We start from the raw sequence: 21,535 nt of genomic DNA on the forward strand, positions 1-21,535 counted from the left end.
CCAGGGTCTGTAAGTAATTGCTATGACCTAATTATTTTGGTTTTGTATTCTAGGATGATCATTAAGACAGAGAGTAGATTGCTTTTAAAATAGAGCATTTCAATTTGTATCCTACTTATGCAAGCCACGGAGCAGAAACTTATGTTTCCTCCAGCTCTCCATGGCGAGTTTCCTCTGGAATCCTAAGACTTGCCCTGCATAAATTCATTGATGTGAAGAGAGGAACTCCTCCTCTTTCCCTCTTTGAAGTTGGTCTAAAAATAGAAAAGGGTTTCATTAAAATTAATTGTGGGTTTGGGAAAACTAATAGCGCAAGCAAGTTCCTGAAAGAGGATACCCAAAGTATCCTAGCGTGAGAGCTCCTGCACATTGAGGATGTGTTACTCAGCCTCTTCAACCGCCCACTTTCAAGGTGCTGCCAATTCTGCCCTCTCCTTGGCCTGGCCTCTCCTATAGCCTAATTTATTCTTCAGTCCTTCCTCTCTTTTTTCTTCCTATAATAATCTTCAGCTTTCTTGCCTTTTTTTTTCACAGACTTTTTTTTAGCAAATGCACTGGGTGGTGCAATTGAATAAGGTCAAACTCAACAAAGAAGACACCTATTTCCTTATGGAGGCTTGCCAATGTATTTAACATCTGTATAGTCTGGAAAAGAAACCATGTATGAGCAAAGGTTAACCCTGCTAGCAGATTTCCAAATACATAGTTATGATGCTAAGGAAAGGAGCATCCTGTGGTGTCTAAACCCTTGTACATTTCAGAATGTCATTTGTGACATACTTTGGACCATTTTGAATGCCCTAGGAGAGGTAGCAAACATAAAACTTTTAAACAAGGGAGTCAGAGTATCTGGATAACATAAACAGAAAAGGAGTTGTATGAACTACTACTAAACGCTGAAGCCTAAGGTGAATGTTTGTCCTGAAACTTTATAATGATGGTTTTGCCATTGACTTCAGTAAGCAAATAATCTTTACTCTGCAGATAATGAATTAAAAATCCATCTTGTGTCTCTTGACACCTTGAGACAGATTCAGTTTATCAGCTCCTAGTGCTGTGGCCGCTGTTTTTACTAAAGGTGCTACTTGTCTCCTTAAAAACGAAGTGACTGAAGAGGAGCTATTGGGCAGCACGGTTTTGCAAGAATTACTTCCTTATGGATAAAAAATAAAAAGTAGCCCCGCCCAATTTTAGCAATTACCCAACTCACGCTACTGTGTCCCAGAGTATTTTAATACTACTGCCACTAACAAATTCTTCACATTGTTGTCCTAAATTCCACCCGAGTGTCAGCTGAAGTTTGATTCAGGTAATGTTTAAACTCATAGGACGCTGGTGGACGCCCTCTAGGTGCGCACGGAAACATGAGGTGGTAGGAGGGGGGTTCACCGATGCCACCACCGGGGACAAGCCATTGCCGCCAGGCGATGCCACTGCCGGGACAGGAGGCGATCGCTGGCCGGGCTTGAGGCCGGCCTGGGACAGGGCAGCGCTTGCTCCTGACGGGAAAGCGAAATAGAAACCGGAGCCGAGGCCACCCCGATCCCCCGCCCTCGGCCAGGGCGGGCGGTGCTACCTGCGCCCTTCCCCGCCCCCGGGAGTTTCCCGCGGAACCTGGCGGAGCCGCTCCGGCTGCGGGCGGACGGACGGGCGGTGCGGGCTCTCCCGCGGGTGAGCGGGGCCGGGGTCAAAGCCGAGGCCGAGGCTGAGGCTGGCAGGGGAGGGGGAGCGCCGGTAGAGCCCTGGCGGGATGGAGCGGAGGGGGACGGTGCTGCGCTGCCGGGCGGAGGCGGCTCGGTCCCCGTGTGGGGCCGCAGCGCTGTCGCGGACAGGGCCCCGGCTGCCCTCGGCTCCCCGAGGGTGCCGCGGGAGCTGCCGGGGCTGCGGCACCTGCGCCGTCCCCGGGGCTGCAGGGCGGGAAGGGGCTGGGGCTGGGCTCTGCTGCTGCCAGCGCTGGGAGGCTCGCGGATTTTCTTATTCCAAGCGAATATGTGAAGTGGTGTGGAAATTGAAGTTGTTGATATTTTTTTTCCCTTAACAGTAGGAGTTTTTTTCGGCGAGATTGTGTTTTTCAAGGTCTGTCGATACGTTTTCTTAAAAAGTAAATAGGGACTTTTTTTTCATTTCTAGTGGGCGGTCACTTGTCAGACCAGAAAATTATTCTCTAAAAACAGTACAAGAGATCTTTATTGTGGTGTATGATTGTGTTAAGCCAGTCCGTGCAGTTTGTGGCTAGCTTTTCTTTTGAGGGGAAGTGTTGGGGGTTTTTGTCCGTGTGTTTTGGGGCTTTTAATTTTATTTTTATTGTCGATTTTGTTCCATTTTTTCCATCATTGATCTTTGACACGCAAAAAGTCCCACAGGGGCTCAGACATCAGGTATCCAGTTCCTCTTACTTAATATGATGGATATAAGGATGGTCTCTGGCAGCACACTTCTTAGGCAAAAGGGGTTGAAAAGCTACGCAGAGAATAGGGAAGTAAACCTTTGGCTTGCAAATTACTCATGTGATGATGTTGAAATATTGGCAAAACTAGAGAAAGAGTGTCTTGTGCTTTAGCAACTGTCTCAAGTGCTTGCATGCAATTTTATTTTTCCACTGCAAGTAAACCTAGGTTTTTTTACCTGAGAATCTAAGTAAAGCATATTTACTGATGTAATTTCTTCATGAACCTATATAGGATGATTTAGAATACTACATGAGTGCCCACCACTGATACTAGTACAGGATTTTAGGGATAAATAGGAAGAGTGAATTTCACATTGGAAAATGGACTCTTTTTTTTTGCTTGTAGGGGAAATATAATACTAAATTGCCACATAGTTTAAAAAATCAATTTTTGTAGTCTAGACACTGCTTTTATTGTGTAACCATTTAGTGCTTAGAATTTGCTAGATACAGGGAAAAATAAAATCATCATTTAGGTTGGAAAAGACCTGTAAAATTATCAAATCCAACCCAGCACTACCAAGCCCACCACTTAACCATGTCCCTAAGTGTCACATCTACAGGTATGTCTTTTAAATCCCCCCTGGGATGGCTTCCCTGGGCAGCCTGTTCCAGTGCTTGGTAACTCTTTCAGTGAAGAAATTTTTCCTAATATCCAATGTAAACCTCTCCTGGCACGACTTGAGGCCATTTCCCCTTGTCTGATCACTTGTTATTTGAGATAAGAGACCTACTCCCACCTCACTACATCTTCCTTTCAGGTAGTTGTAATGGTGAAGGGTTTGCAGCTTTTCTCAAGCGCTGAAAGCACAGAACTGAGGATATGCAGGTTATAGTCACTTCTTCGTGTTATTCAGAGCTTTTTGGGTAGTAGTGAAACTGCCAAGAGTATTATTAGTATTGTGCTCTAGTTTGGGAATATTTTAAGGAACAGAGCAGAGCTGACACCTCCAGAAATCTACATTTGGTCTACTCTGTACAGATGCTTTGTGCATGAAAATGCTGTCAGAGAGTAAATTAGTTTAATTGTGGTACGTATTTGTCTTTATCCACAAAAGACCAGAGTATCTAGGGGCTCATGTTTTTTCTTCAGAAAGTCCCTCAGGACTAGTTTGTAACTTTACCTGACTTTACACATGAGGTCTCTCAGTTCCTTTTATGACAGCACTGTTTCATTTCTTAGGAGCCCCACTAATTCAGCACCAAAAAAAAAGCAACAAATAGAAGTCCTGCTCTGGGGAAAAATAGAAATCTCATTTATATTAAAAAGTAACCATATTCAGGCTTTGTTAACAGCTTGGTCATGGAGCAGGAAGTTGGGGTGATAGGGGCTAGAAAACACCCACAGCATCTTTTCCTTTTTGTGACCTCTGAGCACCCAGGATACAAAGCCTGCAGCCTCCCCGATCGAGTAGTGCTAGTGACCACAAAGTTTCCAACCTGGCTGCCCTCACGCTGGGGGTGTGGGTTGACTAGGGCTGGGTGAACTGGTGTAGAGTGCTGGTGAAAGTCACTGTGCCTGTCTTGGGGGAACAGGGGGCACAGTACTGCTCTGCCACCGTCACAGGATTTGGGTCTGAATTTGAAAAGGAACAGGCACTCTGTTTGCCTTTTCTGATACTGCATCTGCTGTCCTGTCCTGCCTTTTGAATTTTCAGTACATGGTCTGACTTCTTTGCCAACTCAGACACGTCATTTTTCTTGGTTTTCTTCACATTAGAGCTGACGTAAATACTCTAACCCATGAGAAATATGTGCCACAGAACTTCTACGTCCTTGTGGTGAGGGTAAGAAAGATAGTGATCATAACCAGAAACTACCTGGGTAAACACACTGCTCTATGGCCTCAGGGAACCGAGTCTGCTGCTTGTCCTTGAGATGAGGTTTTGTTTGCTGTTTTTCTTTTTTCTTTTTAATTTTTTAAGTGTATTTTTGCTTGGTTGTTATTTTTTGCTCAAAATAGATGGTGTAGTGGATTATGAAAAAGGGAAATGAGAGCTCTCTAAAGAGGGCATGCTCCAGTCAGTTCTGCTAAACGAAAAGGAGGTCCTACTCTTTGCTTAAGCAAGCATGAGACAGAGAGAATAAAACTCGGGACCTAACGATGGAAAAACTATTTTTCACTACTACTTGGAAATCTGGATGATACAGTAGCTTGATTCTTTATTGAGTTGTCATCTTTTTCTGCAGAAAAATCCCCTGTTATCTCAGCCTTGTGATTACTAGCTCTTCTTTCCATGAAGCGAGTGACCTATCTGAGTACAAACCAGTCCTTCTGCTTGAGCTGGTATGCAATGGCTTTATTTGTTTTGTCTTTTTTAATAGATTGCCACAGAACACTGCAGAATTATCATCAGTGGTAAATACGGGTTCAGAAAAACGTGATGACTTCAGGGATTCTATTGAGATGTTTTTAAATGGTTTTGAGTGATGTAATCAGGTTAAATACAAGGTAAGTGCTCTAGACATTTATGTGTTGGAAACTATTTGTGTCAGTATTTTAATGACTGACCATGCATACGTTTTTAACTTGAATATGTAACTCTCTGGAATAGAAAGGGACTTTTTGGGACGTTGAACCCAGCTTGCTGTAAATCCATTCCAGCAAAATAGTTGCAATAACCTAAAAAGTTATTGTTAGGATTAGTGGGGGCAGAACAAACTGCTGGAAACCACTTCAAAAGCTCATTGATTTTATGATAGCTCAGTTTCTTACTTTGTTCTGAAAGTCAGGGTGAAAATTTCAGTTCAGGTCTAGTTCTGACTAGTTATTTGCAAAAAAAATAGGGATTCATATCTCAGGCAGTGACAATTGTGCTTTGTTCAATGAAACTAACAGATGCCTATTACTATTACAAGGAATGACCTTGCTTTGTGACCTTTCCTTCTTTCAGGATACACCACATAAATTGTCAATAAAAACATAGACATAAACTAATTGAGAATGTTAATATCTCTCTTTGTCATTCTTTTCCAAACAATGAATTCCTTTGTTTGTATTGAGGGTGCTCCTTCATTTTTGCATATCTATCACAGTGGTGTATTCTTACTGTACCTGTTCCTCTAAGGAAATGCTTGATCGTATAAATTCCAAGAATGAATGACAGGGGAGGTTAACTAATAACTTCTAAATAAATTTCACTAGCAAATATTTCTCCATTTGGTCTTCACCCTGGATACTAATTATGATTTTCTTCATAATACAAGTTATTCATTTTAAATCTAACTGTGTAATGATGAGCTATTGATCACTCTGATAACTCCTTTTCATTCTTACTTTGCTAAAACAAATTTAGGTGAAAAGTGTTTTCAAGTTTGCTTCTTTTTTTTCCAGGAGTGATTTTGCAAAGTGGACAGTGATGGAGTATATGAGCACAGGTAGTGATAGCAAAGAAGCAATTGACTTGTTGCTAGCTGATCTAAATATGTCTGAGGTGATAGCCATCATGGAAAACCATTATCCAGGTGAAGACATTGCAGTCTATGAAGACAGCTTAATTACAATGTGTGAAGAGGCAAATCAAAATGATGAACGTGCAGAATCGTTACTGTTTTGTGAAAGGGAGGTCTCTTTTATGTCCTCCGTCAAATACGGGACTGTGGAAGACCTGCTTGCTTTTGCAAATCAGGTGTCTAACACTGCAAAACAATTTAAAGGATGCAGACAACAGGAATCTGGAATCCTCTTAAATATGGTACGTTGGTTTTCCTTTTACTTGGCATTTCACAGACCTTAGGAATTAGAAGTTTTTAATGATTCTAAATAAAGATCAGTTCCAGGAGTAACAGGCTGTGGTTTCCTGTGCATCCCTGGGGCTGGAAGGCTCTGAGGCTATCAAGTCTAGCCCCTGCAGCCTCAGGCCGCTATGGAGGAAGGTCTGTTGTTCAGAAGGATCCATTCTGTTATCTCCTGGTATCTCTGAAGGTTAGATAACATTTCCCAGTATTGAATACAAACTTGAGACCAGCAGTCAAAAAGCAAAATCTACAACTCATTTTGTCCTTTCAGTACTTAAATGGGGCTTACAAAATCCACAACATGTATAAAAAAGAGAGTGACTTTTTAGAAGGGTGTGTAGTGATAGGACAGGGAGGAACAATTTTAAACTAAAGCAGTAGAGGTTTCTTTACTCTGAGGGTAGTAAGGCACTGGAACAGACTGCACAGAGAAATTATGGATGCCCCATCCCTGGAAGTGTTCAAGGCCAGATTGGGTGGGGCCCTGAGCAACCTGACCTAGGGGGTGACATCCCTTCCCATAGTAGGGGAATTGCATCTAGATGATCCTTAAGATCCCTTCCAACCAAAGCCTATCTATGATTCTATGAATTATGGGGGTTTACAGGTCTGGGAGACAGTAAGAGTCAGTCTTCCAGTGCCTTGTGTTCATGCAGTAAAATGTTCCTAAAAATAAAGAACTAGGATCTAAAGATATAGTTCCTAAATTCGCTCTATATGCACCAAATGTCAGTAGTAGTAATGTTAGGAGAAAAAGCACATACTATAAAGTGTGATTTTAAGAGTTACAATATTATGTAATATCTCACACTGCTAAATTCAAGTATAGATATCTTGTTTTGAGATGTTCATTTTTTTCCCTAAAATTGTTTGTGTTCTACAAGCATCTCTGGATATTAGTGTCATTTAACTTTTGTTTGAGATCAGTTGCTCTGGAAACAGTGTTGCAATGGAATTCTATTCATATATGTTGGTGCTGCTGCTGTATTTTTTTTTAAGATGCTCTACATCTATCATCTTAAATATCTTGTATGTAATGTATTTTATATGTGAACACTGGTTGCTTGAGGCTTACTGGTTACTCAGGTGTGAAATACCCTAGGGTATTACTTTATTCTGATTTGGAGGGAGTGTTTTGCAATTCACAGTATTGCAAAACAATCACTTTTCAACTCTGTAACGTTGAAATGACACTTAGTAATATTGAATGTTTCCTATACTTAGGGTAGACACTGTTCTACATACTCGTGGTTGTTTTGCTTGCATATTGTTTCTATAGATGCATACAACTGGTATGAACCAAGTCCTGTTAGGTGCACGTGATCCCATTATGCAACTGAGGGTTGGAGGCATTACCTGTGCACATGTTTCAGCAGGGGCATCTGCTCTGTAAATATCTACAGCATTTTGGTTAGGATCAGGAGTGTTTCTGATTGCCTGGTGACCCTCACTGACTGCATTGTGGCTTGCATTGGAAACGGTCTTGAAGTGCACAAGCTGGATTTCTTTCAGTTGAAACTGAACTGAAAGATCCATTGTAGCCACAGACAAACGTTCACAGGGTCAGGCTAGGAACTAGTCCTAAAAGCCTCCTGAAAACATGAATAGTATGGTGGTCGTTGCTCTCTTGCTCTGTAAATCAACTCTTCTCAGCCTCTCTTCCTTTCCAGGATAAGGTGTAACGCATGTGGATTAGTCTCAACCCTTTGGAATGCAATAGGCAAGCAAGAGGTGCAGATTTTTAGACATGTACAGATTGCTTTACCCTGGCTCTAATCAGTAGAGGGAAGGCTTGTTCTCTCTATCCTAAGCAGAATACTTTTTGTTAAAGGACAGTCCCTCATGCCCCCTTGGTCAAAGGTTAAGAACTTCTCCTCCCCAGATTTAGGAACTTGGAAGAATTAATTTATTTCATGTAGGTACAAATCACAAATGACAATTTTAGCAGTCAAGAAGGTACTTTCCTGATTGAAAAACATGAGGGTAGATTAAAAATGAAAGATTATATGTTACATCTTAAATAGAAATCTAAACCATATAATCTTCCTGATATGCTGTTATCTTAAAAAGCGTAGCTGAAGAGCTGAGTATTTGAGGTCCTATGACAGGCATGAAATAATAAAAATCCTTGATGTGATTTTACATCTCTTCATGAATCTTGATAAAGTAGCAGTAAGGAGATTAATGATATTCCAAATATTGGCTGAAATAATTAGAAGCATATTCATGGGAAATACTATTAGTTTTGTAGCTGAGAGACTGAAGAAGCAACATCAGAGATCAAGCAGTACTCACATGGCTGTAGTTAGGTGTTTGGTCTCTCTGTGTCATGTGCAGAGGGAGGGAGCTGTTTCAGAGAAAGATTTAGGACATGATACTGACTTAGGTGCCCTGAATCCCCTCCTTGCTAGTTGGTGATACAGAAGAACCAAAGCTCCCAACATTGCCCACCTAGCGCAGACAATGTTATTCCCACTCTTCTTTTTTAAACTGTGGTGTAAAACTAGAGGAAGGTGGCTGGTAGAATCATGACAGACTTCTTTGACCTTTTACTAAGCAGCAGAAACTCCAATACAAGATGGAAAATCAAACCCCTAGCAGTACATGTGATATTAGGAAATGCTGAAACTCTTGCTCATAGATAACCTGAGTAACAGGTATGTGGCATAACAAGTTAACAGATTACAGGAAGGACAAACATGTGCAGGTAAATCTAATAACAAGAGGTGGGTAATTTCATTAACCCAGCTGCTGTTGTTGTTGTTTCAAGACAATTAATTGCAACTTACACTTCGTAAATTAGTCACTGGAGAGAAACGTGGATGCCTGGGCTATGAATGAATGCCACACCTCACATGCTGTTCCCATTTGATATTTCTAAATAAAGACTGCTAAGCAGATCATGTGCATCATACACATAAGTGATATATTTTTATTCCACTATATGTATAAAGTTAATTAGATTTGAAGTAGTTTTAACTTCACTGTGATTTTTTTTTATTTATTTAACTCCACAGATCACACCCAAGAATGGGCGCTATCAAATTGACTCAGATGTGCTCCTGTTTCCATGGAAGTTGACTTACAGGAACATTGGTTCTGATTTTATTCCTCGGGGAGCTTTTGGGAAAGTGTACTTAGCCCAAGACAGAGAAACCAAGAAACGAATGGCATGCAAACTGGTATGTTAGTTCAGTAGTTTTATCTCTGAGCAAATATTGTATGACATACTACTTACAGTATATTTTGAAATATGTCTGCATCAATTGGCTGTTGGCTGATGATCATCTTGGTTTTGTTTGCCTAAACAAGGTGGGAAAAATGCACACTTCGGTTAGCTTGTTTAAATTTTTTGGCAGTGAAGCTGCAAATGTCTCAGCATCTTGAAAGTATGTGGAAGTATGTGTAACTGGCACATGGGCTGTGGTGCAGAGTGGATTTTCTACTTGTCCTGCTGTGCTCACTGTGGTAAAATATCAGTGGGAGACCACATCCCTGTTGAAAGTGGTAGCAAAATCCTGCAGCTGCAGATGGTTTTAAGCTCTTGTCCTTTAACTGAGATGCTCAGACTTTAGTTTTCTTTACTCCAGTACTATTAAAGTCCCTGAGAACTCAGTATGTGCAACTCTTAATGTGTTTTGGGCACTGATGGAATTGTGAGATGTCTCAAGAGAACTGCTGAGCACTGCCCTACTTTTACGCAAGCCAAAATTTTCTTTCAGCTATGCCTTATAACATACTATTCCAAATTGAGCAGTAAATATTCAGGGCCAGTAAAGGCTCAGCTGGGACATTGCTCTAGATCCCCCAGCTTATGAATAAGTACCTGTATTAATTCTGTATGTGAAAGAGTTGGGAAGCTGTATGTCCTTCCCTTGCAGCCAGCCTTGTGTCCTCATGGAGACAGATTTAGTTAGCTGCTTCTGCATAACCCACTGCAGAATTAAAAGTATCTACTGTTTCTGAAAATGCAAACGGTATTTCTCACTGAAATAAAAATACCAGCCTCTTATTTGGTTCACAGGCACAAGTCCAAGGGAAGAAAACTAAAAAGAGCAGTAGTAGCTTTCCTGTGTGTAAGCAAACACTGCTTTTATTGTCTCGGCAATCTGTCGTCAGTACTTTTTAAAGAAATACGGCGCTGCTGGCGCTCCCTTCAAAGCAGGTTTCATTTCTTGTAAGCTATAAACCAGTGCTGATAAGGACTGAATTGAGGTCAGTAATGGTCCTGAGCACTGCAAGCACTGATCCACCTGTCAGGTGGGTGTGTAGTCCTGGTAGTGCAGATGAGTGCACAAAGCTAATGGAAAAAGCAGTGGGAATTTTATCTCCTTCACCAGGAAGTTTGCATAAAGCTTTTGCGTAATCACTGGATTTTGACGGGAATAACTCTTGCTACATTGCTTTTTCTGGAAGATTGCACTTTTTATTTGGGCATGATTCCAAAATATCTCTCAACTTTTAACAGGATCTCTCTCAACTGCCAAGGAAGAAAAGTTGCAGGAGCAAAGTAAAGCTCAGTATTTTAACAAGTGTATTCGAGTGCTTTACTTTCTTCTTTTATGTTAATCTATAGGATAATTAGTGTCCATATGGATAACTTGTTTATTGAGCTGCTTTTCTTTGATTTTGTTTCAATGTCGTAGGTGCCAGTGGAACAGTTCAAACCATCAGATGTTGAAATACAGGCATGTTTCCGTCATGAAAACATTGCTGAATTATACGGTGCTATTTTGTGGGATGAGACAATCCATCTCTTTATGGAAGCTGGAGAGGGAGGATCTGTCATGGAAAAGCTGGAGAGTTGTGGTCCTATGAGAGAGTTTGAAATAATTTGGGTGACAAAGCATATTCTGAAAGGACTTGACTTTCTCCACTCCAAGAGGATTATCCACCATGATATCAAACGTATGTTTGTGTGGTTCCTTGGGGTACTTTCTGGGCCAGGCTGGGCTGGGGCCCTGGTGGAGTGCCTGGGACTGAGCTGGGCCATGTAGCCTTACATCTCTGAGTGGGAGCAATGCATAATGCTTAACAAATGGCAAGGTCAGGGTCTGGAGATAATAGTTACTTATACTATTTATTAATTCACCCCAGCAAAGAGGATAATTAGAAAGTCATAGATCCTATGCCATTCATGAGCAACTCAATTTAAATAAAAACCTAAAGAGTGAAATTATCAGTCTGTGTTCAGCCAGAAGTTTCCTGCTTTCAATATAAATTCAGCCTGAATGTTTCCATGCTCACCTTCAACGTGCACCTTTTAAGTTGTACATTTCTACACAGCTGTTCCTCAGTTTGAGACACTTTGGAAGTAAACACATAATTTGTGTTGGTCTTTTTACTTTCAACAATTACAGAAAATTTTAATATATATTTGCTTTCAAAAAACTCTGGATATTAACATGTATAAACAATCAAACATACTGATTTTAAGTTTAAATTAAATATGCTAGTATTAAACTACTTCAAAATTCAATTTTAATGTGTTGCATTTAAATCAGTATTAAATGTTGTTTCTCCCAGTACCACCTTGGCCCACAGATAGATGCATTTCTGTGAGTTTATTTAGCTAAACTTGAGGATTTAAAATAGAAATATTCAGACTGAAGCATTACAATAGTTCACAGAAGATGATTATTAGGAATTGCTAAATTTTTATCTCACTTTTGCATTTTTGTATTTTTGGGGTTTTTTAATTTATTATGGGTCAGTACTTTAGATGTAAGCTTTTGAGATTGACGACTACAAAGCTGCTTATTTTTTCCCTTAATTGTTTTTTTCACTTGTAATAAGGGTCTTTCCTATGGGTTTATTTTAATTGGCAGTAACAATGACGTTAATTAAACGATCTAGAAACCAAATCAGCCCAAAGCCTACTACATCTAGATAGTGAATAGGAGAACCAGCCCATTGTGAATGCAGTGGATATGAGAGTTTTTCCAGCCTTTTCCTGTGTTGGTGGATGCAGGGCAGGTGATGAGGCAGACATTGCCTGGGACAGATGTGGTTGCCCCAGAGGTGCCTGGGGTGAGCCCTGACCACGCTCCTGCCTGTTTGGCACCAGGAGTGAGCTGGGTAGTCCAGGCCCGACATAGAGCCATGCCCACTGCCTGGAAAGGCAGCCTCCATGCAGGGAGCAGTGTGTGTTTTCTCTCCCCAGGTGGAATCAATAGAAAAGGCTGTTTCCCAACACCTCTGATTTCTTCCTCATTCTGTCTGCTTCTGTTGAGCTTCAATTGAGTCTGTCCTGCTGAAGGAGATGAGGATTTTATTGAGATGAAAAGGGGAGGAGGACGTTCTGGTTCTTGGGAGGTGTTCAGTGCTGCCACTCATTTTAACCCTTGGTTGGAGAGCAGTTAAACCATGAGGCTGTTTGGTGGGGGAGCTGTAGTCTAAAACCAGCTGCAGCTGGGGCTGAGTACAATCCCAGGCAGGCAGCAGATCCTGCTGCACTGTGGCAGTGTGGCCCCTTGCACCATCCATTACGGGGTGTTTAAAATTCATATCTTCAAAGTTATCCCTAAAATTACAGATTTACGTAGTATGTAGTACTGGTAAGGAAGCAGCTGTGTGAAGCATTGCTTCAGGAATCAGTACTGCTGAAATCAAGTCTGCCCTCCCACTGGATGGTCATGGTAGGCACTGTTAAGATGGAAAATGGCCCACAATTTCCTGTAAGAGAAAATGTGTTTCTGTTGTGTAACTTGGAGACTTCATTTTACCACATCTTCTGAAACAGCAAACAAGAATTTCTCAAGGCTCACACCAAGCACTACATTCATAAATATTTGATCAGAAGTGAAGCCTCTGAGTACAAAGTTGTGCCTTAGGCAGAGTTTTATGAACGAAAGTAAATTAAGCTCCTAGATTCTGCTGCAGTTCAGAGGGAGTTTGAAATGCTGTGGCTGCTGTGGAGGGGCCCTGGTTACTCTTTTGTTTCTGTCTTTACTTAAATTGTTACTCTAGAAAAACCTCTTGGTAAGCAACAGTTGTGCTGTTTATAGCCAGAGCTGCACAGCATGATCTGCACCTTGGAAACCATTAAACATCTTCAGAGCACTGTGCTGAAGTGCCTACCAGTCTTCTACTTTCCTCATCTACCCTTAGCCTTTTTCCCCTCTCTCTCTCTGTCCTTTTTTTTTTTAAGCTAAGAAAATGACCAAAAATTGATTCTTTGACATAAACCAGTCCAGTTTGATTTTTAAGATATGATTTAAAATTGAACCAAATAATTACCAGAGCTATTTTGGCTAGAAGGATATTGGCTGTAGAGAGTGGTTGTGCTAATCTCTCTCCCTTTTCAGGCTAGCATCTGAATGAAACAGGAGTGTTGTAAAATAAATGCCAGGCATGCCAGAAATTTAAATGTTGTCACTTTTGCTTTTCTTTTAGCAAGCAACATTGTCTTTATGTCAACTAAGGCTGTTTTGGTGGATTTTGGCCTGAGTGTTCAAATGACTGAAGACATTTACTATCCCAAAGACCTTAGAGGAACAGAGGTAAGAAGCTGAAGGGACAGAAGCCCTTATATTGCATTAGTCCTATGCTTGTGGTGCTTAGGCTCAAATTTGAAGCTGGAGGGCTAGAAGCCTGGCTAAAATAGTTACTTTAAAACCTATAAAAAAGTTACAAACATTAATACAGTCTCAATTATATTTTTATTTTCAACTTGCTGAATGGAATTCTTTGAAAGCCATGTCACTTTCTCTGCAGTCCCATTTGTTAGCAATTATTCACCGAAGTCAAACAGTACTCTGAGGAGGGTTGTTTGCAGTGTATCAGCTGCTGGTCAGAGACATTTCAAACAGGAATTTGTTCTTTGCTCTGGCAAAGATTTCTTCTGAGATACTCGCTATGGACTGGGGTGACCTGCTCAACACCATACTTTGACTCCCCCTCCAAAACCACAGAAATTATAGATGTCTGGGTTTCATCCCTTAGCACTCCTAAGCTTTGTTCCCCAGCTACATGTAACCCTTTGGTTCTTCAGAGGTTGTGCATGGCACGGTTGATGATTATCTGTTAAAATTGCTTAGACATTACCGTGATGGAGGTGGGGTCCTTTTGAATGTTCTCAGTGACTTTAGATCCTGCACACCACTTGGGCTGCATTCCTGCCGAGGTGCTTCCAGGGCTGAAGATTTAGCAAACAACCAAGCAGCAACAATTAGCTTGGATAGCTGCTGCAGATGTGGCATTTGTGCTCTCTGTTGCTTGAGGAGATTGTTTACAGGAAATGCTTTATTTGAAATGTTGGCACTTACCCTTTTAGTAGTCTGCCACATGTGTAAAGAGGAGATACTTGTGTAATGGACAAAAAACATTTCACTTTTTAGAAGAGTAGGATAAACCAAGATTTCACAGAAGGTCAGGCTTGTTTGTTTACTTTTTTCAAGACAATTGAGAAAACACTTGAATATTTGTTTTCAATGTCTGTAGTCAGGGGAGTTAAAATGCTTGCTGAACTGGAAGCAGCATGCTTTCTGGCATTTCATGTATGAGCTTTGTGGGGTTTTTACTTTGGTTTGGGGTTTTTTGTTTGTTCAAGGGGGTTTTGTGTGCTGTTAATGAGAATAAGAACAGTGGTGGGTATGAGTTGGTAGGGTATTTCCCAAGGATGGAGATGTCTGTAAACAGGAAATTTCCATCATTGTGGAGCAGACTGGCGAGGATCCACTTCTGGGTCTTGGAGGATAGGCCAAGTTCATGTTGGTAAGATAAGTGAAAAGTGAAAACACTTGTGTTTTCACTTTGCCGAGTGAAAAACACTTAGTTCTTCATTTAATAGGAGGAAAATGATTCCACAGAGTTTAATACGTGCAGTCCTGTCCTCAGAAAGCTGATAATCCTCCCCACCCTGAAATATGGCCATGTTTGGTGTTTGCTCTCTCAGGGGAGCAGCAATCCTGCTGCAGCATCGCAGCCAGAAGTGAGGTTGGAGAGAGAGCACTGGGAAAGGAGATTTTCAGATACCAGTGAAAGACTTACACACGAATGTTCCTGATGCTCCTATAGGTTTTTCTCCCTTCATTTCCTCCCACAGTCTTCATTCTAGGCATCTTCTCCACAGTGCCTAATCCTGTTGCCCACAAATGCCCTCTGTAGTCTGGCTTTCTTGATGGTTTTTTTTTTCCCCAAAGTAAGATCTTAATTCTCCAAAGTCCTCTTGAGTTTTGCACCCTGTGTTATGCAGCCTTAAGAAGTGGTGCAGTTGTCCTGCTGTTTCTGCATGCAATTGTGCAGCCCCTGGTTAGGGCTCTGTCACTGCCACGCAGCATCGTGCCTGTGAGCTGGCTGGTTTCTCTGACATCTGGTATTGGCAGGGACTTGTGCCCTTGAGGGAAGTGGCAGGTGGAGTAACCTTTGTCCTATGCATGTTTTCCTCTGGGAGTTAGGATTTTTATTCACTTCTATAGCACAGAAAGTCTGAATGTAATGAATCTTCTTTGTGTTTATAAAAACAACATGATTGAAAGATAGTTAAATTTTGTTCAGCTGGTGTAGTGTGAAAAACCTGGTGTCCTCCTTTTGTGTACAAGTCATGCAGAACATTAAACTGTGGTTGTTATGAAACTGCTCTGCAGGAAATACTTTTTCTAGGCAGTTGCTATGCTTTCTGTTATGCTTCTGTCACTTGGTTAAAATATGTAAGCTTCAGTTACAACCATTTGAGGGTAAAAGTTTTCTGTTAAAGTTTATTGAGTGTGGAAGGTATGATTCATTTTCAGGAATGCTAAACTAAAACTAGCTCAGCATGAAGAAAGGACTGGTTTTTAGCTGGGCTGTAACACTGGTCTGACTGGCAGGCAAGTGCCAGCACACCAGTCAGAAGGAATGAGAATGGGAAGGTATCCATGGCTTGGGCTGTCTGCTTTGGTGACAACAGACTCTTGGACCAGTCTGGAATCAGAGCATTTTTGATTTTTGTCCCTGTGCAGTCAAGGTGCATCTTGACCATTTTCTCACCTTAACTGCAAGACAGGATCTTGTGCCAGCATTCTTTTTTGAAGGCAGCTGCTTTTTGCTTATGTCGATTTCACTCAAGTTGCACTGCATTTTCCAAAGACTTCTTTTTACAAAATTAGAAATTCTGTTCTTTGCACCTTATGAGACTTAAAGGTGGAGGGTGCAGATGCACTGATTCTCGCTTAGCCCTGAGGAAAGCAATGGATAGGAGTCAGCAGCAGCTGCAGACACCTGCTGAGCCTTTGCAAACACTTCCAATTGCAAGTTCTGTTTGCAGATACGGAATGTAATTTACTGGGAAATACTCCTTGGAATTTGTGTGAGCCCAACAGCCGTTCTCAATCTGTGGTAATAAGCAGTCAAACCATGTGGTGATGACTTAAGTTCCTGCCCTCATGTCAGTTAATGGCTTTTAATGTGATTCTTTGTGTCAAGATGACTTGAACTAATTAAAGTTTGTTTGAATCCTTTAGAGGGAAATTGGGTGAGGGAAAAGCAGAAACCAGAAGCAAATATGGTAGCTTGCTGACCTGGTGTCCTGTGGGCTGTGCCTATGTGGTGACCTGCTCTCTGGGCCAGTGGTGGTGGCAGAGCTGTGCAGGGTGTGCCTCCTGCATCCTGCCTGTCTGGTTCTCCTCCAGCTGCACTCGGAGTTGCCTGTAGCTGGCAGGAGCTTCCAAGATCCTTATTCAGACTCTTGGCAAATTCAAATGTTTCAGTGAAATGTTTGGATGGAAACTATTTTGGTTTCCATCAAGAAAGATTAGAATTCTTGGTTTGAAAAAAGGTTAGAAGAGGGATTCTTGTCTTCATAGCTGCTCTGGGGGTAACCTGGTAGAAAGGGCACCTAACTTTTAATTTATCCATTGCCTAGACCTGGCATGTTCCTCATCATCCCATTTGTCAGGATAATGCTCCAAAATGCAGGTTAGTGGATCAGAGGGAGGAGGTAAGAAGAGCAAGGAAGACAGGAAGGTGTCTCTCAGTCAGTTCTGCTCAGAGGGGTTGTGTAGTATTCTGTGTAACAGGGATCTGAGGAGTGGATTCCTACCCCCATCTGGGTGGCTGTCAGTGCAGGTCACCCCCCTCTCTTTAGTTCATGCACAGCCACTGTTCAAGCAGAATGGAGCAGTCCCAGCAGTGCCCCACAAAACAAACTGGCAATTCAGGCACCTCCTTTTGCTGTAGAGGGATGAGGTTTCTGCCACTCATCTGAACGAGGCAGAGCCATGGCTTGAACCTCAGCCTCTCACAGCTCAGCTAAGGCCCATAGCCACTGAGCTGTGGCCTGTCTGAGGAGGGCAAATCTGGAATATGAGTTTGTCCAGGTACTGTCTTTTTGGTTGTACTCATATGCAGAACAGAAAAATCTTATTTCCCAAATGGTGCTTGGTCTTTATGATGCATGTACTAGTGGGATGCATCTCTTCAGAAGGGGGTTTCCAGGATCACAAAATGTCATTAAGTCATCTTTGGTTGTTGTTTTCTGCTGTTGAGTAATCTTTTTTTTTTTTTTTTTAACTATTTTTCACAGATTTACATGAGCCCTGAAGTTATCCTTTGCAGAGGCCACACAACAAAAGCAGACATCTACAGCATGGGAGCTACTATCATTCATATGCAAACAGGCATCCCGCCCTGGGTGAACAGATACCCCCGTTCTGCATATCCATCCTACCTCTATATTGTAAGTGTCCTTAGGAAAGCCAGCTCAGTATCAGTTGAAGGGTTTCCTGTACTCTTGTTGGGAAAGCTCCAGTCCTATAAAAAACGATCAAAATATTTGTCAGAGGTGATATCATCCTTTTTGCTTCAGGGGAAGGGAGGGAGGGAAGAAGTGGGTTTTGATCATTTAGGGGAAAACAGAGACTGAGCTGGAGTTGTCTCTGTGATTTGTGTTTCAATTTACAAACCTTGAGTTTACTGAAAGGACAGGGTTAGATCAGTGTGAGACCCACCTGTTTTCTAGTTGTCTATTTTCCTTAGAAGTTGCAGATAAAAACTGGACCCTGGCAGATTTGATTCTCTGGTTCCTCCAGTGTGGTACAGAAATCTGGTGAATTTGCATTGCGCTGGATTTTAGGCTTACCTGAAGTTTCTTTGAGTTTTAAAATTTGTTACAAAATCTGATTTTTAAGAAGTGATTTTTGTGTACTTGCCTGTTCTGTTCTAGTTGATCACCCCTACTTAGGGAGGTGATGAATCCTAATTGGGGGATTCCCAGACCACTCATGTGGTTATCTGTGACTTCCTCTTCCATTGTTTTTGGAATAACTGTTTCCATGGTCTTTTTTCTTTCCAACAGATACACAAGCAAGCTCCCCCCTTAGAGGATATTGCTGAGGACTGCAGCACTTCCATGAGAGAATTGCTAGAAGCAGCTCTGGAAAGGAATCCTAATCACAGGCTGTCTGCAGCAGACTTACTGAAACACGAAGCCTTACACCCACCCCCAGAAGAGCAGCCGAGGTGCCAGAGTCTGGACTCGGCGTTGTTTGAAAGGAAAAGACTGCTTGCGAGGAAGGATCTGCAGCTGCCAGAAAACATTACAGGTAATGGTATCAGGTTGCCTTGTACTTAGTAGACTTCACTTTGTGTCAAATCTTGATTTGAAGGAGTGGTAAGGAGCCAGCGAAACTCGAAACACATCTGGAAAGCAACCGGTGAAAATCCCACTCAGATGAGATCAGACTCAGAGGCCATTAAGTGATCTGTAAAACGCCCATTGACTTCAATAGGGAGGAATTTAGCCTGCTGTCGTCGGGGCTCCAGAAGGACTGGCTCTTGGAAAAGCCATGGCAGTCATTCAGGGCACTTCATGAAGTGTAAATTGTTGTCCCAAATGCCCTCAATTTGCCACAATACCAGAGATGTTTTATACTCTTGATTTGTAAACAAAGTCCAACAACCACCAGCAAATCCAACACTTTTTGCCTTTTTAAGGAAGAACACACACAAAACTGTAACTAGTGTTGCTGAGTGTCAGCAGTACAAGCCCTTTGTTTTAAAACCAAAAATGACTGTGGGATAGAATGCACTTGCCCTTGTGCATTAGTAAGTGCTTAATGAAGGATAATACAGAATCAGGTAGAAAATAGCCCTTTTAAGCCCAAGCAAGATTTGGTGCCAACAACCTGCCAACAGGCTTCAAAATGCTTTTCTTCTACTTACCAAATACGTTAGGAGGGTTCTGACAAAAGGCATTGAAAGACTCTTCCCAGACAAGTGGTTTATTTAATTGGGATAAATATTTTTAAAGATATGCCCTATTTGTGCACTAATGACATGGTTTCTCTATTTTCTTACTAGATTCCTCCTTGTGTAATGGGAGCATGGAAGAGTCAGACCTGCTAAAGAGACAAAGATCACTCTACATAGACATTGGAGCTCTAGCTGGTTACTTCAATATTGTTAGGGGACCACCAGCCTTAGAATATGACTGACTCAGTAACATTTTATGTTGATGGGTCAGAAATGGACCTCTACCTCTTAAAACTTGATTTTAAGACTTGATTTTCCAATTTGTATATAAAACTGCTGCCATTATAGGCTGTCAAATGTGAATAGTGTTTAATTGCACAGATGATTAAGCTAAACCCTTAGGGGCTCTGATAAGCTGATCCCAAGCAGTGATGCTTGTGTGTCTGCTGCTTGACAACAAGATGATGTTTAAAAGAACACTGCTGGGAGTGTCTTAATCCAGGATATCTTCCTGAGCTGGGCCTTGCACTTTTATAAAACTTGTAATATATGCTTGCAAGTAATGTCAGGGAAAAGTATAATATAATTGAGCATGTGGATTGTAAGATTCAAGTCTCTCTGAGCTGTCCTTAGAGAAAACCTTCCTGCCAACCCCCCACCCCCCCACTCCCCAAAAAAAAAAAAAGTCCTTGATTTAACCAAAGACTGGTTCAGTCTTGTTCTGTCTTTAAGAGTTGGTCAGTCTCTAGTCATTCTTAAAGAAAATCAGGGCCTCTGAGCTAATTTCTGTCAGCTGTCTTTGGAGTCAGATTCTCTCTTATTTACAGATGTGTTTTAGATTTGCATCTTCCCTGGGCAGTGGGAGCTAAGCAGGAGGCTGTCCCCTTCTCTGTGGGTCTAGGGAGCCCTTCACTGGTGGTATCAGTTAGCTTTGGGATTAGCACAGCAAGTTGGCCCTGACAAAGAATGACGGTGACTCCAACTCCTTCTGATGTTACAACTACTGCAAGGTAGGATAGTTTTCAAGGGTAGATCAAATGTTATTCCCTATTGGTAATAGTGAGCAGGCTCCAAATTCTTGCTTTTTAATACTTTAAAATTGTACACATGTATAATTGCTGTGAGTGCTATGGTTTGTAAAGCGTGTCATTAGTGACAAGCAGTGTTTATGTTCCTATGGAAATGAAATTATATTGTTCTTGCTGTCCCTCATACATTTGAAACATGATGTTTTGGATGATAGTAAAACTATGTAAACTGCATAGTTCTGTACATCCCATTGGATGAGAACGTAAACTTTTATAAAACTCTCTTTGATGCTTAGAATGACTCTTTATAAGCATTTGTGTTAAATGGCATACTGTGTATGTTATACTCTGAATCTTTTCTGAAGCACAGTCTCTTTTTCGTGTCTGTTATTTAATGCTGCTCTTCTCTAACACATGATCTTAAACAGATGATTTCTAGTTTGATACTGATATGGTCAAATGAATAAATCCAGCTCAGTGCCTTGAGATGTGGTCATTCTTCCTTCATCTTCAAAAACAGCATGGGGCTGCAACTGCATTTGGGCCAACACCCCCTACCATAGCCCAGGTACACTACAGGCACCATTCCATTTATTGGGATGTTGGGTGAAGGTGATTGTTGATGGATTTTGGACTCTGGTAATAGATGGTAAGTATTTCTGGCAACTCTCCTTCTCACACCTCAACGTTCCTTATGGACTACCTGCGTGTTGCACAGCAGTTGTGTACAACATGGAGCACTTCAGTCCTGATGTTAATTGCTGCAAAGAATCCTGTTGGAATAACCCACTGCTCTAGTGCTTTGTGCAAAATCCCTAGATGACTAGTTGCTTGGAGGAGAGCTGTGTGAGGGAGCCCTCTTAGTATTTATGCTGACTGATCAGGATATTCAGGGATCAGACTTTGAATGTGGCTGACTTAAAGAAAACATGACCAAATGGTTTGGATGGTCACCTTTGGCTTCAGAGACCTGTGTTCAATTTTATGATCTTTTGCTGATAGCTTTTGATCTTTAAGGAGATTAATAGAATTAGTTGGAAGCAGCTTTTCAGGTAACTGGAGGTGGGTTTATAATCTCTCCCCCAGTTTCCCTTCTATAAAATTAAGGTGTTTATTCTCACAAGACAATGGCTAAGGGTTATGCAAATGC

The 21,535-nt window shown here is 41.5% G+C and overlaps 1 protein-coding gene across 4 annotated transcripts; it reads left to right on the forward strand.

Moving 5' to 3' along the window:
* Positions 1-1,291: 1,291 nt before the first annotated feature.
* Positions 1,292-21,131, forward strand: MAP3K8 (mitogen-activated protein kinase kinase kinase 8). Of its 4 annotated transcripts, none has more exons than XM_069006563.1 (9): positions 1,292-1,309; positions 4,775-4,901; positions 5,784-6,144; positions 9,205-9,369; positions 10,834-11,095; positions 13,583-13,689; positions 17,691-17,843; positions 18,462-18,708; positions 19,466-21,131. In XM_069006563.1, the coding sequence occupies exons 2-9, from the start codon at positions 4,867-4,869 to the stop codon at positions 19,597-19,599; spliced, it is 1,464 nt and encodes a 487-aa protein (XP_068862664.1). In that variant the 5' UTR covers positions 1,292-1,309; positions 4,775-4,866; the 3' UTR covers positions 19,600-21,131. The 4 variants fall into 4 exon arrangements, with proteins under 4 accessions (XP_068862664.1, XP_068862661.1, XP_068862662.1 ...); XM_069006560.1 differs by lacking the exon at positions 1,292-1,309 and adding an exon at positions 1,617-1,671; XM_069006561.1 differs by lacking the exon at positions 1,292-1,309 and adding an exon at positions 1,986-4,236.
* Positions 21,132-21,535: the final 404 nt, after the last annotated feature.

Source organism: Aphelocoma coerulescens, chromosome 2, assembly GCF_041296385.1.
Source record: "Aphelocoma coerulescens isolate FSJ_1873_10779 chromosome 2, UR_Acoe_1.0, whole genome shotgun sequence".
Lineage (NCBI taxonomy): Eukaryota > Metazoa > Chordata > Aves > Passeriformes > Corvidae > Aphelocoma > Aphelocoma coerulescens.

What these genes read in the sequence shown, in the direction of transcription:
- MAP3K8 (XM_069006563.1), top strand. Translation starts at nt 4,867, where the DNA reads ATGGTTTTGAGTGATGTAATCAGGTTAAATACAAG. An exon ending in GTAATCAGGTTAAATACAAG is followed by an intron (nt 4,902 to 5,783) that starts GTAAGTGCTCTA and finishes TTTTTTTTCCAG; the next exon opens with GAGTGATTTTGCAAAGTGGA. An exon ending in GCTGCCAGAAAACATTACAG is followed by an intron (nt 18,709 to 19,465) that starts GTAATGGTATCA and finishes TTTTCTTACTAG; the next exon opens with ATTCCTCCTTGTGTAATGGG.